Source organism: Bombina bombina, chromosome 5 (genome assembly GCF_027579735.1).
Source record: "Bombina bombina isolate aBomBom1 chromosome 5, aBomBom1.pri, whole genome shotgun sequence".
In the NCBI taxonomy this organism is placed as follows: domain Eukaryota; kingdom Metazoa; phylum Chordata; class Amphibia; order Anura; family Bombinatoridae; genus Bombina; species Bombina bombina.
In genome coordinates this window covers 1083289410-1083308657 of record NC_069503.1, presented here as the reverse complement: position 1 = coordinate 1083308657, position 19248 = coordinate 1083289410, and the positions used below count along the sequence as shown (strand labels likewise).

The 19248-nt window shown below is 35.1% G+C and overlaps 1 protein-coding gene across 1 annotated transcript in view; it reads left to right on the top strand.

Moving 5' to 3' along the window:
* The window catches only part of KCNQ3 (potassium voltage-gated channel subfamily Q member 3), a 422819-nt gene that overhangs the window by 201768 nt on the left and 201803 nt on the right, over window positions 1–19248 (top strand). The window contains exon 2 of the mRNA XM_053713209.1: window positions 16461–16551. Within this exon, the coding sequence (XP_053569184.1) occupies window positions 16461–16551 (91 nt within the window). The remainder of the gene's footprint in view (window positions 1–16460; window positions 16552–19248) is intronic.

Genomic DNA, 19248 nt, shown 5'->3' with positions numbered 1-19248 from the left:
TGGTAATCATTTTAGCTTAAATTGCGATTGTGCTCACTTTCAACTTGTAATACAAGCGATAAACCTGATGTGCGCAAACACCCACAATAAACCTGCGTAATCTAGCCCTGAATGAGACAATGATCACAAAGGGAATGATAGGAAAAGTAAGAGCTTGATTTAATGTTTTTACTGCTCAAACAGAAGACAGTAAAATCGATAAGAAGTTACAAATGATCAAGAAAAAGTTTTATTGGACAGACTGGTAACATCTGATGTAGATATGCGCCTGCAGGATTTTTAAAATGTTAATTACAATTGAATTGAGGCTAAAATAGAAAAGAAAGACCTGATACTACATATAAAATATAACTCTCTTGTCTCAGTTAATTTATCATGATAAAACACCTACACATTTTCTATATATTCTAGGCATGTGCAAGAACAGACTCCCACTTGCTATACCACGGCTTATGGTTACTTCTTCCTTGTTCAAAGAACAAAGGCAATGAGCAAATTCATCAATAATTCATCTCATTGTATAAATAATGCATTTCCCAGCCTTAAAGATATTTTGTATACATACACATACTAATTTCAAGAGGTCCAGCATATAGGTATGACATATTTTATGTTGTTTGTCTTTAGTAGCATAATTATTAAAAAATGCCACACGTGCCATTAGACATTGCATTGCTCACATGCGTATTTCATGCAAAAAGTAAATCAACAAGGATTAGTGCTATACATACATGAGCAACGTGACTTGCACATGCACTTCAAGAAAAATGTATATATGATTCCTATTCATTCATAATGTGGCAGTAAAAACTCAAGGGTTTCTTGACTATATACTCCTTTTAAAACTACTCAAACTATATACTTCTAAACAGATGATTTCATGAGACCTATGTGAATAAAGATATTCAAATTATAAAAAGAAAAGTTAACTGACAAATTCAAGTAATGTTTTCAGATGTTTCTATATGTTGTGAGAAATGTATTACATTTTCCCAAGTGATTAAATATTTAATAGAGACAAAACATGTATAGATTTGACCATTTTCCTATATTATTACATATATATTGATAATAAAAAAATGTTTTTGCTTAATTTGCATTTTTTGTGGTATTGTTTTAATTAAATAAATATTACTTTGAGTTGAAGGAAATGTTGACTGACATTATGATCGTTTTAAAAATGTAACAAAAGTAACAGATAAAATGAATTGCTTTAATATTTTAATTACATTTTATTATAAGGCACTGTTTTAAATATTTCTAGATTGCACATTCCCATGAGTGCTCAACTTCTCCTGTATTTGATAAAATATGTCTTCTCTTACAAATGTTGTATCATCATTGTACCCATGTAATTTGTTGGCACTTTATTAAGTATTATAATAATAATAATGTTTTTTTTCAGTATCATTTTATACCAGAGCTGAGTTAGACAGGAAACACCAATACATGCATAAAAACCTTTACACACCTATAAAAGCATAGAAACATTTAGGCCTAGATTTGGAGTTTGGCGGTAGAAGGGCTGTTAACGCTCCGCGGGCTTTTTTCTGGCCGCACCATAAATTTAACTCTGGTATCGAGAGTTCAAACAAATGCTGCGTTAGGCTCCAAAAAAGGAGCGTAGAGCATGTTTACCGCAAATGCAACTCTCGATACCAGAGTTGCTTACGGATGCGGCCAGCCTCAAAAACGTGCTCGTGCACGATTCTCCCATAGGAAACAATGGGGCTGTTTGAGCTGAAAAAAAACCTAACACCTGCAAAAAAGCAGCGTTCAGCTCCTAACGCAGCCCCATTGTTTCCTATGGGGAAACACTTCCTACGTCTGCACCTAACACTCTAACATGTACCCCGAGTCTAAACACCCCTATCCTTACACTTATTAACCCCTAATCTGCCGCTCCCGCTATCGCTGACCCCTGCATATTTTTTTTAACCCCTAATCTGCCGCTCCGTAAACCGCCGCAACCTACTTTATCCCTATGTACCCCTAATCTGCTGCCCCTAACACCGCCGACCCCTAGATTATATTTATTAACCCCTAATCTGCCCCCCACAACGTCGCCGACACCTGCCTACACTTATTAACCCCTAATCTGCCGAGCGGACCTGAGCGCTACTATAATAAAGTTATTAACCCCTAATCCGCCTCACTAACCCTATCATAAATAGTATTAACCCCTAATCTGCCCTCCCTAACATCGCCGACACCTAACTTCAATTATTAACCCCTAATCTGACGACCGGAGCTCACCGCTACTATAATAAATGGATTAACCCCTAAAGCTAAGTCTAACCCTAACACTAACACCCCCCTAAGTTAAATATAATTTAAATCTAACGAAATAAATTAACTCTTATTAAATAAATTATTCCTATTTAAAGCTAAATACTTACCTGTAAAATAAACCCTAATATAGCTACAATATAAATTATAATTATATTGTAGCTATTTTAGGATTAATATTTATTTTACAGGCAACTTGGTAATTATTTTAACCAGGTACAATAGCTATTTAATAGTTACCTAGTTAAAATAATAACAAAATTACCAGTAAAATAAATCCTAACCTAAGATATAATTAAACCTAACACTACCCTATCAATAAATTAATTAAATAAACTACCTACAATTACCTACAATTAACCTAACACTACACTATCAATAAATTAATTAAATACAATTCCTACAAATAAATACAATTAAATAAACTAGCTAAAGTACAAAAAATAAAAAAGAACTAAGTTACAAAAAATAAAAAAATATTTACAAACATAAGAAAAATATTACAACAATTTTAAACTAATTACACCTACTCTAAGCCCCCTAATAAAATAACAAAGCCCCCCAAAATAAAAAATTCCCTACCCTATTCTAAATTAAAAAAGTTACAAGCTCTTTTACCTTACCAGCCCTGAACAGGGCCCTTTGCGGGGCATGCCCCAAGAAGTTCAGCTCTTTTGCCTGTAAAAAAAAACATACAATACCCCCCCCAACATTACAACCCACCACCCACATACCCCCTAATCTAACCCAAACCCCCCTTAAATAAACCTAACACTAAGCCCCTGAAGATCTTCCTACCTTGTCTTCACCATCCAGGTTCACCGATCCATCCTGAAGAGCTCCTCCGATGTCCTGATCCAAGCCCAAGCGGGGGGCTGAAGAGGTCCATGATCCGGTCAAAGTCTTCATCCAAGCGGGGCAGAAGAGGATCTTCCATCCGATTGAAGTCTTCATCCAGTCGGCATCTTCTATGGTCTTCCATCCGGAGCGAAGCGGCAGGATCCTGAAGACCTCCAGCGCGGAACATCCATCCGGCCCGACGACTGAACGACGAATGACTGTTCCTTTAAGGGACGTCATCCAAGATGGCGTCCCTCGAATTCCGATTGGCTGATAGGATTCTATCAGCCAATCGGAATTAAGGTAGGAATTTTCTGATTGGCTGATGGAATCAGCCAATCAGAATCAAGTTCAATCCGATTGGCTGATCCAATCAGCCAATCAGATTGAGCTCGCATTCTATTGGCTGTTCCGATCAGCCAATAGAATGCGAGCTCAATCTGATAGGCTGATTGGATCAGCCAATCGGATTGAACTTGATTCTGATTGGCTGATTCCATCAGCCAATCAGAAAATTCCTACCTTAATTCCGATTGGCTGATAGAATCCTATCAGCCAATCGGAATTCGAGGGACGCCATCTTGGATGACGTCCCTTAAAGGAACAGTCATTCGTCGTTCAGTCGTTGGGCCGGATGGATGTTCCGCGCTGGAGGTCTTCAGGATCCTGCCGCTTCGCTCCGGATGGAAGACCATAGAAGATGCCGCCTGGATGAAGACTTCAATCGGATGGAAGATCCTCTTCTGCCCCGCTTGGATGAAGACTTTGACCGGATTATGGACCTCTTCAGCCCCCCGCTTGGGCTTGGATCAGGACATCGGAGGAGCTCTTCAGGACGGATCGGTGAACCTGGATGGTGAAGACAAGGTAGGAAGATCTTCAGGGGCTTAGTGTTAGGTTTATTTAAGGGGGGTTTGGGTTAGATTAGGGGTATGTGGGTGGTGGGTTGTAATGTTGGGGGGGGGTATTGTATGTTTTTTTTTACAGGCAAAAGAGCTGAACTTCTTGGGGCATGCCCCGCAAAGGGCCCTGTTCAGGGCTGGTAAGGTAAAAGAGCTTTTAACTTTTTTAATTTAGAATAGGGTAGGGAATTTTTTATTTTGGGGGGCTTTGTTATTTTATTAGGGGGCTTAGAGTAGGTGTAATTAGTTTAAAATTGTTGTAATATTTTTCTTATGTTTGTAAATATTTTTTTATTTTTTGTAACTTAGTTCTTTTTTATTTTTTGTACTTTAGCTAGTTTATTTAATTGTATTTATTTGTAGGAATTGTGTTTAATTAATTTATTGATAGTGTAGTGTTAGGTTAATTGTAGGTAATTGTAGGTAGTTTATTTAATTAATTTATTGATAGGGTAGTGTTAGGTTTAATTATATCTTAGGTTAGGATTTATTTTACAGGTAAATTTGTTATTATTTTAACTAGGTAACTATTAAATAGCTATTGTACCTGGTTAAAATAATTACCAAGTTGCCTGTAAAATAAATATTAATCCTAAAATAGCTACAATATAATTATAATTTATATTGTAGCTATATTAGGATGTATTTTACAGGTAAGTATTTAGCTTTAAATAGGAATAATTTATTTAATAAGAGTTAATTTATTTCGTTAGATTTAAATTATATTTAACTTAGGGGGGTGTTAGTGTTAGGGTTAGACTTAGCTTTAGGGGTTAATCCATTTATTATAGTAGCGGTGAGCTCCGGTCGTCAGATTAGGGGTTAATAATTGAAGTTAGGTGTCGACGATGTTAGGGAGGGCAGATTAGGGGTTAATACTATTTATTATAGGGTTAGTGAGGCGGATTAGGGGTTAATACATTTATTATAGTAGCGCTCAGGTCCGCTCGGCAGATTAGGGGTTAATAAGTGTAGGCAGGTGTCGGCGACGTTGAGGGGGGCAGATTAGGGGTTAATAAATATAATATAGGGGTCGGCGGTGTTAGGGGCAGCAGATTAGGGGTACATAAGGATAACGTAGGTGGCGGCGCTTTGCGGTCGGCAGATTAGGGGTTAAAAAATGTTAATCGAGTGGCGGCGATGTGGGGGGAGCTCGGTTTAGGGGTACATAGGTAGTTTATGGGTGTTAGTGTACTTTAGAGCACAGTAGTTAAGAGCTTTATAAACCGGCGTTAGCCCAGAAAGCTCTTAACTCCTGCTATTTTCAGGCGGCTGGAGTTTTGTCGTTAGAGCTCTAACGCTCACTTCAGAAACGACTCTAAATACCGGCGTTAGAAAGATCCCATTGAAAAGATAGGATACGCAATTGACGTAAGGGGATCTGCGGTATGGAAAAGTCGCGGCTGAAAAGTGAGCGTTAGACCCTTTAATCACTGACTCCAAATACCGGCGGTAGCCTAAAACCAGCGTTAGGAGCCTCTAACGCTGGTTTTCACGGCTACCGCCGAACTCTAAATCTAGGCCTAAGGCTTTAAGAAAGAGTATTAGCTTGTGGGGTGGAAAGTAATATGATATTTTAAATGAACATTTTTTTCCTTTGTTGTTAATCTCACAATTCAGTTGCACATAAAGGGCTAGATTACAAGTGAAGCGCTAATTTATTGTGCACCCATAAATGGGCAAATTCGTCCATTTACGGGCACGTGATAAATAACCACCCATTACAAATGGCTGGTTATTGCTACCGCAAGCTTGAGGTAGCAATTAGCGCTCAGGAAATTAGACCTCTAGTTAATTTTCTAAATGTCCCCCAATTGCCCTAAAAAATACAGTGGAGTAATCTTTATAAAAAATAAAAATAGTAGCATCTCCATTTTTTTTATAAAGTAACTGCAAAATGCAGTTATAAGAGGCTTAAGTTGGTGTGGGGTGTTAGAAAAAAAAACTACGGCTCTGAAAAGTGCCTTTACATTGCACTCTATGGGAACTGTGTGTTCCTTGTAAATATATATGTTTCTGCTTATATACAGTATCCAACAAAAGTGAGTACACCCCTCACATTTCTGTAAATATTTTATTATATCTTTTCATGTGACAACACTGAAGAAATGACTCTTTGCTACAATGTAACATAGTGAGTGTACAGCCTGTATAACACTGTACATTTGCTGTCCCCTCAAAATAACTCAACACACAGCCATTAATGTCTAAACCATTGGCAACAAAAGTGAGTAAAACACTAAGTGGAAATCTCCAATTTGGGCCCAAAGTGTCAATATTTTGTGTGGCCACTCTTATTTTCCAGCACTGACTTAACTCTATTGGGCATGGAGCTTAACAGGTTGCCACTGGAGTCCTCTTCCACTGGTGGATGTTAAAGACCTTACACTTCCCCACCTTCCATTTGAGGATTCTGCACAGATGCTCAATAGGGTTTAGGTCTGGAGACATGCTTGGCCAGTCCATCACCTTTACCCTCAGCTTCTTTAACAAGGCAGTGGTCATCTTGGAGGTGTGTTTGGGGTCGTTATCATGTTGGAATACTGCCCTGCAGTAAAGTCTCTGAATGAAGGGGATCATGCTCTGCTTCAGTATGTGACAGTACATGTTGGAATTCATGGTTCCCTCAATGAACTGTAGCTCCCCAGTGCTGGCAGCACACATGCAGGCACAGACCATGACACTCTCACCACCATGCTTGACTGTAGGCAAGACACACTTGTCTTTGTACTCCTCACCTGGTTGCCGCCACACACGCTTGACACCATCTGAACCAAATAAGTTTATGTTTGGTCTCATCTGACCACAGGACATGGTTCCAGTAATCCAGTCTGCTTGTCTTCAGCAAACTGTTTGCGGGCTTTCTTGTGCATCATCTTTAGAAGAGGCTTCTTTCTGGGACGACAGCCATGCAGACCAATTTGATGCAGTGTGCGGGGTATGGTCTGAGCACTGACAGGCTGAGCCCCCACCCCTTCAACCTCTGCAGCAATGCTGGCAGCACTCATATGTCTATTTCCCAAAGACAACCTCTGGATATGACACTGAGCATATGCACTCAACTTCTTTGGTCGACCATGGCGAGGCCTGTTCTGAGTGGAACCTCTCCTGTGAAACCGCTGTATGGTCTTGCCCACCATGCTGCAGCTCAGTTTCAGGGTCTTTGCAATCTTCTTATAACCTAGGCCATCTTTATGTAGACCAGCAATTCTTTTTTTCAGATCCTCAGAGAGTTCTTTACCATGAGGTGCCATGTTGAACTTTCAGTGACCAGTATGAGAGAGTGTGAGAGCGATAACACCAAGTTTAACACACCTGCTCCCCATTCACACCTGAGACCTTGTAACACTAATGAGTCACATGACACCTGGGAGGGAAAATGGCTAATTGGGCCCAATTTGGACATTCCCACTTAGGGGTGTACTCACTTTTGTTGCCAACGGTTTAGACATTAATGGCTGTATTGAGTTATTTTGAGGGGACAGCAAATTTACACTGTTATACAGGCTGTACACTCACTACTTCACATTGTAGCAAAGTGTCATTTCTTCAGTGTTGTCACATGAAAATATATAATAAAATATTTACAAAAATGAGGGGTGTACTCACTTTTGTGGGGTACTGTACATATATATTTATATTTGCTGCCCAGTGCTGCTCGACTTGCCATCTTTGCTGAGCTAGTTCTCATGTGGTGTCTCACAGCATGAGAACGAGGCTACCATTAAAGCCTTTGGAAGTACTCTCTGTTTCCGTGGAATGCAAACACAAGGTTGGGTTCACATTGCACCTAACCTGTAATATTACTAAGTTGAGCGCAAATATCGCTTTTGTAAAAGCGATATTTTGCTCTTAACTTGTAATCTGGTCCAAAATATTTGATTATGCGTAGTAATGAACTTAGTAATGTACTTTTTTTTAATTTCACTCTTAAATTTGTATTTTCCAGCACCCCAGAGAAGTAGAGTGTCTCCTGCAGGATCTGGAAGCCTGAGCCGCTTAGTTGACTCTCTCTCTCTCTCTCTCTCTCTCTCTCTCTCTCTCTCTCTCTATATATATATATATATATATAACTTAAAAAATACTTTAATGTCCTTTAAAGATCTCATTTCTCAAAAGAATTAAATATCTATTAAAAGATCTTTTTAAAAGAAGAAAAAAAGAGAGAAGTTGTCATTGTTCACTTGGGTTTGAATGGTGTTTTATGATAACTCACAAGATTAATATTAATTTCTACACATCTTGTACATATTTATTTGCTCAAACATAAAACAGATTTCCTTTTCAACAAACAGACTAAATAAAATAACTGAAGTAAAAATGATTTTAACTATTGGTTTTAATTCAGTCTAAGATCCTCTGGTTGATAAAGCAGTTGCAAAAGGGAAAGAATAGGGATATTATTTCATATTCAAAATATTGTAATATATAATAAATAAAACCAATATGTGTGTATTTCTAGTATCAAATTTACTTTGTTCTCTTGGTATCCTATGTTAAAAGCATACCTAAATAGGCTGGGGAGCAGTGATGTACTACTGGGAGCTAGCTGGTGACTGGTGGTGGCTACACACATATGCATCTAGTCTTTGACTCACCAGCTGTGTTTAGCTATCTCCCAGTAGTGCATTGTTGCTCTGGAGCTGGCTTTAACTATATGTTTAACCCGTTTGCACATTTACACAGCTTAAACACAGTTATATGTAAGCTATGGTGCAATACTAATATTTTCTAACACATTAGAGCTTTTTTTCTCTTTTATGCCGCTTTGACATTACACAGGTACAAAGGTATTAAAATAGAACCTTATTCTTGGTTGAATTTAATTATTTTTTTTAATGTGAATTTGGGAGAAATATTTGATGAAGATTACATCAGAAAAATGTTATTCTCTATATAGTAATGAACACGTCACGAAAAATGATACAGATATAATATAGCTATTTTTATTAATACATTATACAAAAATGGCATTCATTTATAGTTTACATTCAAATATAAATATAATTAGAAAATACTCAAAGTACCCTGAACTGAAAAAAAAGACTAAAGAGTGTAACTCCCAAATTCTACATTAGAATGAAATAAAAAGTCTTAGTCCTTATAATACTTTAAATATAGAGACTGTGGGAGATAGAATCACAAAAGAACTATTGATGGAAAAAATCTGCTGAATGATTAAATATACTGAAGAGAATTATTTTTAAAGGAAATAAAGAAGATAACGTATTAACAAATGCATTAAAATAAGAATAGTCTTTGGTAAGGATTGTAAAGCTTTTAGCAACGAGCATTTGCTTTTATATCCTAACCAGTTATTTATATAATATTAAGACAAGAACATTGTATCTGCCATCATTAAATTAATCTACCCTTCTAAAAACCATTTATTAAGCATATAAATGTTCACTGTTTGCATGTTACATAATATGTTTACATGAACAAAAATGGGTTAAATCAAAATTAACAGGAAGTGCATGTTTTTGCATAACTCATCCCTAAAGACAGATAAGGTAAACTCCCACAGTGGTATTGGTAGATAGGGACACATCTCCACCAGCAGGGAAATTAGAAACACATTATTATTGAGAGGAATATAATTTAAAAATAAACCAAAAATTTAGAGAGAGAGAGAAACAGAGAGAGAGCCTATATGAGATCCAACTAATAGTTTAAATTATAGACCAGTCTCTCTTTATAACTTAACATATTTAAAATATTTGCAATAGCAACACACTTTAAATTAATATGAGCAGACTAAAAATGATTTTCAATTTGGTTGGGATATTTACTGTTATATGGAGAGAAGGAATGTCATGTTAGGTCTTTCATTTGACACTAAAAAGGGAATGCAATTTGATTTGCTTTGTTTCCAGATATCTCTTTATATTACAATTTTTTATTATTATTATTATTATTATTATTATTATTTTTATATTATAATGATTTTGTGCTGTGTTAAACTATAGTGGCTCGGATAGTACAAGTTGCTTAAGTTCAAACCCTTTGAAACAAATAATGGCACCAGTCAATCACCTCCCCTGTTATGTGCCTTTAATATAGAGGGTAAATATGTTTTCAGGGGTCTGAAGATGTTGTTTGTACTGTATATAGATACAAGTTAGGAACCAGTAGTAAAATTCTAGGATTCATGGCTACCTGCATGTTATAAGTTTGGCAAGCCCTTTATTAAAGGGAAAAAAATATTAAAGGGGTTACAGAGCAAACATAAAATTAGCCTCAATTCAAATGAGATAGTCTTGTTATTTAAAGGGACAGTCTAGGCCAAAATAAACTTTCATAATTCAGATAGAGCATGTAATTTTAAACAATTTTCCAATTTACTTTTATCACCAATTTTGCTTTGTTCTTTTGGTATTCTTAGTTGAAAGCTTAACCTAGGAGGATCATATGCTAATTTCTTAGACCTTGAAGCCCACCTCTTTCAGATTGCATTTTAACAGTTTTTCACCCCTAGAGGGTGTTAATTCACGTATTTCATATAGATAACACTGTGCTCATGCACGAGAAGTTATCTGGGAGCAGGCACTGATTGGCTAGACTGCAAGTATATCAAAAGAACTGAAAAAAGGGGCAGTTTGCAGAGGCTTAGATACAAGATAATCACAGAGGTTAAAAGCATATTATTATAACTGTGTTGGTTATGCAAAACTGGGAAATGGGTAATAAAGGAATTATCTATCTTTTAAAACAATAAAAATTCTGGTGTAGACTGTCCCTTTAAGAAGACACATCATTTAGTTTAAGTTCAGACTATAAAGTAAACATTAACAATTATCTGAGGTGATTTAGCAACCAGGCCAGCCACTACCCAAAAAAGATGTGTAGACAATGGGAAAGCCCTACATTTTTATGGCTATAATTCCTTAAAAATATAATATCATACTTTTTGCTTTAAATAAAAAAAAATTGATATATTTTTTAGGTTACGGAAATATCCTATAATTCTTGTAAAATATATGATATATATTAAAAGTAACATATATTTTTTTTAAATAAAATTAAATGTGTTAATGTTTATTGGGCGAATTATGCAGCTTGCTTTGTCCACCTTTAATTTTACAAATGATACTTAGGCTGTAAAAACAATCCTGTATTTTACATTTATATTAGCAATAACTGGTATTAGTATCACCTTGCTGGCTATCATGGTTACAGAATAACATCACAACTGTTCCAGTTACAAGTTTCTCAAACAGAAGAAAAGGGACTCTCCACTCTTTTCATCTTTTTAAAATCCCTTTGATCATCAAAAATGGCCACTGCCAGCAATGAACAACAACAGTTTTATTACAGATATTTTGGAACAATTTTCTGCAAAAGGTTAAGGATCATAGTAATTGTGTCTTTCACCTTTTAATAACATTTTTGGCCCAAAAGGTTTGTGTTTGTGTGATAAAAGCGCTTTTTTAAAATTATTGTCTTTATTGGATACATCATATGATTAAAATATTTATGGATTTATATATTTAATGTTTAATTTAATAACATAATAAATTAACTCTTATCCATGGTGCACATAGCAAAAAAATAACTGTCTCAGTAAATATGTAAAATTTGTTCAGTGACCCAAAACAGTGTGTGAGAGACAACGGTAGCACGTTATGCAGCAAAAACCGTATTCTTTTGAATCCTTTTTTTTATATATTAATGCTGTTATTCCTTCCTTTACATATATGCATCGCTCACATGTACATACAACATCCATGTAACTTTTAGCACAAGATTATTCAGGTGTAGTTGGCATCTATGTGTTTTATTTGTATGTGTGTTGTCTGCGCACCCTGTGTACAATAACTGCCATTGTGAGAAATGCATTCCAAGGTCAGAACAGCTAGGTGTATTGAATAATTTAGGGTAAGTCCCTCGGTAGAGGAATTACTTACATTGCATCAGTGCAGTCAGCCATAATGTATCTAAACAAAATGTAATAAAGAAAGCACGTACCGAGTACTTTATTTTTCACTTTGTTTTGTTAACTTAGCTTAAATAGGTTTACTAACTTATGTAACAAAATAGCCACAATAATATCTGTCATACAGTATTTTCAAGGCACCAACTTATCTTGAGTAAAATTGAAAATGCTTTTACTATAAATAACTCTAAATATAAGTAATGGTCAGTAAAAAGGTGAGTGTAAAACCCCCTCCACTCTGAGTAAAATTTTATAAAGAAATTAACATTGTAGCACATCTGGCTACTGCAACAAAGTAGGGAGTTTTAGCCCCAAGAAAATATCAACAAACAGTGTTTCCACTGGAGCAAATTACTCTGGGTAACGATATGCAAATTTACCCTTATTATTTATTTTGTTCCTTTTTCTGGTAATTTAATTCAGAAAATTATGGGCTTTACAATTCCTGTTAAATGTGGAAGTGCAGATACCAGACGTTAGTATGTGCAAAATTCGTTATTTGAATATTTCTTTGTCGAACACATTCTAAAAATGGCTGTGGTTAGCAAATCCAGATGTTTGTGTGTTGCACTTTAACACTAACATATCTGGTGCTGAAAATAGCTGGTTGCAGCTACCCACAGCCCTATTTAGAATTAATTAGACAAATGAATATGCGAATAACTAATCTTGCACATACCTACGTTTAACTCTGCTATGTTCCATATAGTTATTGGTTGTGCACCCTAGCAGCCATTTTTAACCATCTCTAATTAGCCTCAGCAGGTAAGTAAACCTAGGATACAACATTTGTGCAGACCATTGCTTTGTGGCCACTAATGATAACTTGTGTAAGTATTACAAGTTGAAAGTAAACGCGACCGCACAAACTAAATTTGCGCTCATCAGGTTAGCACAATTGAAGTCATTGCGTTAAGGGTTAGGGCTGAAAGAAAAGTTGCACCAAACACAACATGAATACATTAAAATAATATAATGTGTATGTATATACAAATGTATATACATATATATACATGTGTAGTTATGTGTTAATATGTGTATATATGTATATGCATACATATATACACATATAAATACATATATACACATATAAACACATATATACACATGTTTACACTTATATGCATATGTATATATACTTTGGAGCCCTTTCCATTTAAATACCCGAAAACATGAAAAATCATATTTATTCATTTTTAATAGTTAATAATGTGTTTTACTGTGTATGTACAGTAAATATTTTACATTCCAATGTTCTTCAAATAAGGGAAAATGTTCTATGTGTTTTTACATAGATAATTCTATATATAGATGTATATACCTAATTGTATATATATATATATATATATATATATATATATATACAAAAAATACATCAGATAAATAAAGAAATATCTATTTAATAATAAAAAGATAATTTTCTTCTATGTAAAGAACATTGGAATGTAAAATGTGCAAAACTTCTGTTGGGTATAGCGCACTTGGTTAAACACGGAGTGTGAGTGATAGGTGTTAGGTTTTTTTTTTTGCATTTGTGCTCTTCATTGAAGTCTATGGGGAGAAGAAGTCAGCTTTAAATATGCATGCTATCCCGGGCATGTAACACGTTTACTTTCAGCAGTATTAGTGTTCAAGTGTGAGCGATGAATACTGCTCCACTTGTAATCTGGCCAGTAATGTTTAATGTTGTTTTATACCAGTGCAAGGATATCTTCAGCAGCATTACACTAGTAAAAAATGTTGAACCTCACTTGCTCAGCCTTACCCAGAATCCGTTGCTTCTCTTCCTCTATATTCACTCCATTCTTTATCCCTCTTTTTATTTCTTCTATGGGGTCAGGTAACTCCTATATTGAAATAAGTACTTCCCCTCTTTTCAGTTGTGGTCACTTACTCATCTTGGTGGTACAGTAGCATAGATAGGGGCTCTCTTATAGTCTCTCTCCTCTATGAATATCTTCCTAGGTAACAGTGTTGCAATGTAATCTGCTTTTAGAGTTATCAACTAAGCCTTAGAGGAACATTCGAAAAAAAATAAAAAAATACCCTCTTTAAAACAAGAAGTCACATGACCCTCTTAGTGCTGTGGGGACCCAGATAGGGGCACAGTATAAGCCCCTGTCCTGTAAGGAATCGCCTCTACAATTAGGCTCTTTATTATTGCATGTGTCTTTATCACTCATGGATTTGATAATGTCACCACACAATGCAATTACTGGTGACATGCATAATGAGAAAGGACCTTTGGTCTCATCTTTTTATGACCCAAGGCATAAAGCACAGGGGATATTGTCTTCTGCATTTAAAAAACAGACAACATTCATGCTGAAGAGTTTATAGGATATTTATTGTATGTAAAAAATAGCACTGTATATTTTCCTAAAATGGATATATGTTGTACAAATAAAAATTAGAATGCAAAGAAATGTTTCTAACTGTAAATGCTACTCAGCCATATATATATTAAACCATTACTAGAGCCTTTTACACATGATGTAACAAAATATTACATTCATTAGTTTGATATTTCAAAGACTGTGTTGATTTCTGCCTTTCAGCAAATATTGTCATTTTTATTCTTTAAGCTTAGAAAAACAAAGGCTGTGTTACATTTTTTTCTCTTGAAAATAAATCACCAAAAAAAATAAATTCATATTTTATAATTAAAGATAGTTAAATTCAAAATTAACATTTAAAGGGACTGTCAACTCAATTTTTGTTTTTGTTTAAAAAGATAGATAACCCCTTCATTACCCATTACCCAGTTTTGCACAGACAGCATGGTTATATTAATGCTTTTTATTTATTATATATTGACTTGCATGTAAGCCAATAAGTGCTGTGTTGTGCCCAACCCACGGGCGTGAGCACAATGTTATCTATATAGCTCACATGAACTAGCAGTCCCGTGTTGTAAAAAATGAATTAAAAAGCATGAAATAAGAGGTTGTCTTTAGTGGCTTAGAGACAGGTAGAAATTCAGAGGTTAAAAGGTTATAAAGTATATTAATATAACAATGTTGGTTGTGCAAAGCTGGGGAATGGGTAGTAAAGAAGTTGTCTATCTTTTCAAACAATAACAACTTTTGTGTTGACTGTACCTTTATTGATTCAGACAGGGCATGCACTTTTAACACACTTTACAATGTATTCTGCTATCAAATCTGCTTTGTTTTCTTGGTATCCTTTGTTGAAGCATAGGCTCGCGATCAGCAATTCACTACTGGGACCTAGCCGAATACATTGATTATACCAAAGAGGCATGTAGTGTAGCCGCTAATCACCAACTAGCTTCCAATAGGGTAATACTTCTACTTAGCCTTGCTAGGTAGCTCTTCGACAAAAGATACAAAGAGAATGAAGGTATTTATAATAGAAGCAACTTGTAAAATTGTTTAAAATTACATGCTCTATCTGATTCACAAAAGTCAGAATTTTACTTCACTGACACTTTAAAAAATAGCTTAGGCTGTCTGCTCAACTGATTACTTTTAGCACTGCGGAATCTGTTGGCGCTCTACAAATAACCGATAATAATAATTACTTTAATCTATGCAATGCTTTGGTCTTCATCTAGACAGAGTTAAAGGGACAGTAAAGTCACAATTAGACATTCATGATTCAGATAGAGAATACAATTTTAAACAACTTTCTAATGTACTTCTATTATTTAATTTGCTTCCTTCTCTTGTTATTCTTTGCTGAAAGGTTTATCTAGGTAAGCCCAGGAGCAGCAAAGAACCTAGGTTCTAGCTGCTGATTGGTGGCTGTATATATAGAGTATATATCGACTGTCATTGGTTCCCCCATGTGTTCAGTTAGAAACCAGTAATGCATTGCTGTTCCTACAACAAATGATACCAAGAGAATGAAACAGATTAGATAATAGAAGTAAATTAGAAAGTTGATTAAAATTGTATTCTCTATCTGAATCATGAAAGACAAAAAATGGGTTTTATGTATACCAGAAGGCCCTAAATAATTAAATGTCTGTTTGTGATGTCAATTTGAAATTAAAAACAGCAAAAACATTGATCAAATATAGGATAGGTCATTTGCTGAGGGTGACATGATCAAATCTCATTCAATGCAAATAAATATTTTCTTTTAATATTCTAGTACCCAAGCTTATATTAAAATGGCCTAAGCCACTCTCAGTTGTCTTTCTCTTTCTACAAACCCATCAATGCAAAAACCTAACTCAACCCTTAGTATCCTTGTTCCCTATAGATCCCTCATCATAAGGATGAGTAATACGATGCTAAGACTATTAGCGGAAAAATACTTCTCTTTAAAACAAACAATGAAGCTGATTGGTTAAACGTTCTGGTGTTCTACTTTGAAGTTCTAGGGTTCCATCCAACAGTTTTGAAACCCTAAATGATTTTTATGACTGAATATGAAAAGCATTGACTGGAGTAGTTTAAAAGTAAATGAATATGAAATGTTAACATACTGACTGTAATTGTGATTGCTACTTTTCTGTATTTCAGGTTCCTGATAGTCCTCGGGTGTCTGATATTAGCAATTCTTACAACCTTCAAAGAATATGAAGATGTTTCAGGAGAGTGGCTGTTGGGTTTAGTAAGTATTTTACTGCCCAATAAATGTACACAGTCAACAGGGGCAATAGTTCTTTTTTTAACTTTGTTTTTTTTTAACTTTAAAGGGATATGAAAAACAAACATTTTCTTTCGTGATTCCGACAGATACAATTTTAATAAAGTTCCAAATTTACTTCTACTATCAGATTTGCTTCGTTTCCATGATATTTTTTGTTGAAGAGAGACCTAGGTAGACATCTGGAACACTACACAGCAGGAAATAGTGCTACTATCTAGTGCACTGCAAATAAATAACATTCTTCCAAAACCGCTGGCGTATAGTGCTCCAGAAATGAAGACAATGAAGAAAAAAATGATAATAGAAGTAAATTAGAAAGATGTTTTAAAATCGTATGCTCTATCTGAATCATGAAATAATTTTATTTTGGGTTCCATATCCCTTTAATATGCTGTGGTTTTAATGCAATACTATTCCATGAACAGGACCTTAAATCATCATATTTGTTTAAATATCCAGTTTGATACTATTTTGAATAAGGTGGTTCTAGACTATGAAATTTGGGGGAGTGTGGCAAGAAAGGTTTCTAGATTATGAAATATGGATGGTGACTTGAAAGGTTTACACAAAGCTAAATGTTAGGGATGTGTATACAGTAAATCTACCAGCTGACCTCATCTTTTACTAATTATCCAAATTTAGGGCAGCTGATACCGTTGAGGGTTTTAAAATACATTGTTGAAAAAATTGCTGCCTCAAGACACGTGCACACTCCTCAGCCTAACTAGGAATGTTCATAAACAATGATTACCAAGAGAACAATGTAAATTTAAAAACAGAAAAAAGTTTTTCTTTTTTTATTGCATTCTCTATCATGAAGGGTTTGGCACATATCTCATATCTGAATTGCACCCACATGAATGGCATAATTTTATTTTAGTATTCATGGGTAAGAAATTTGTTGAAGATGAACATGAACTGAATCTGATAAATATTCATAAATAAAGACATGACATATTTGTCAAATTGCTTACAGAATTCATTAATGTCTGTCTAAACAATAAAAGCCATCACCCCTCACAATCCTGTCCTCAGTGTTCTTTTACTGCAAGTGAATGTTCCGTTTTTTATAAAATAAATAAATGCAAATTGTATACAATGCACTGTGTAAGCATATACTATCTTAAAGGGCTATTCCTGCAAGGTAATCTTTATGAAACCCCCCTCACAAATCATTGCGGGGGCCAGATGCATATTGACACCATTTGTATATTAGTTCCTCTATTTAGTAGTTTTGCATTTAAAAGGGCAAAATTCAACTTTCATGTTTTAGACAGAGCATGCAATTTTAAATACATTTCCAAATAAATTCTCTTATCTAATTTGCTTTTTTATATAGATATATTTTATATAGATATAATTATAAACATTTCTTTTATGTGGAGGACATGATCATCTACAGCAGATCATGTCCGCCCGCACAATGATAAATCGGCCCCATAGAATACAATTTGAGCCTTAAAGGGAGTGTAAAAATTAAACTTTCATTTTCAGAGAAAGCATATAATTTTAAACAACTTTCCAATTAACTTCTATTATTTAATTTGCTTCACTCCTTTGGTATTCTTTGTTGAAAAGCATACCTAGGTAGGCTCAGGGGGAGTAATGCACTACTGGGAGCTAGCTGGTGATTGGTGTCTCCAAATTTATGCCTTTTATCATTGTCTCCCCCAATGTGTTCAGCTAGCTCCCAGTAGTGCTTCACTCCTTTGGTATTCTTTGTTGAAAAGCATACCTAGGTAGGCTCAGGGGTAGTAATGCACTACTGGGAGCTAGCTGGTGATTGGTGTCTCCAAATGTATGCCTTTTATCATTGTCTCCCCCAATGTGGTCAGCTAGCTCCCAGTAGTGTATTACTGCTCCTTTAACAAAGCATAACTGGTGAATAAAGCATTTTTTATAATATAAGTAAACTGGAAAGTATTTTTTTAAATTATCTGACCTATTGGAATCATGAAAGCAAAAAAATGTTTGTTTTAATGTCCCTTTAATATCCGGACAATATTGTGTAAACCTTTCTGAGGAGGAAGACCCTGAAAGGCGAAAGTTTAGCAGAACATGCTACAACCTGAAGTACGGGTTATACTGTGTTTTTTAAATATGATTTAACAGCAATAACCTTATGGAGGCTTTAAAGGGACATTATACACTTGATTTTTCTTTGTATAATTGTTTTGTAGAAGATCCATTTAAATAGCCCATCTGGGTGTGTGTTTGTAACAATGTATAGTTTTGCTTATTTTTAAATAACATTGTGCTGATTTCCAGACTTCTAACCAAGCCCCAAAGTTGTATATGTATACTGATGTATACAGACTTCAGATTGCTTCTGTTTGTATGATGGGTATTTTCATAGGCAGGGGGGGGGGGGTTCTGCTATCAGCCGCTTTCAGTGTGTGTCCCAGGCTAAACTGGGAGCTTATTAAACAGTTTTATACTGGATTTTTATATCAGTATCTGTGCATATTATTCTTTATAGTAGTGTCTATTACATGCAGTTGAAATACAATTGGTGTATACTGCCCCTTTAAGAGCACTGGGACCTGTTGTTAATAACAAGGTAACACAGAAAGAACAAGCAGTTGTGACACTCATTTTGCAATAACATCACAGTTAATAACTTGTTTATCGCACTTACAGTGCAGTCCCTGTCTTAGA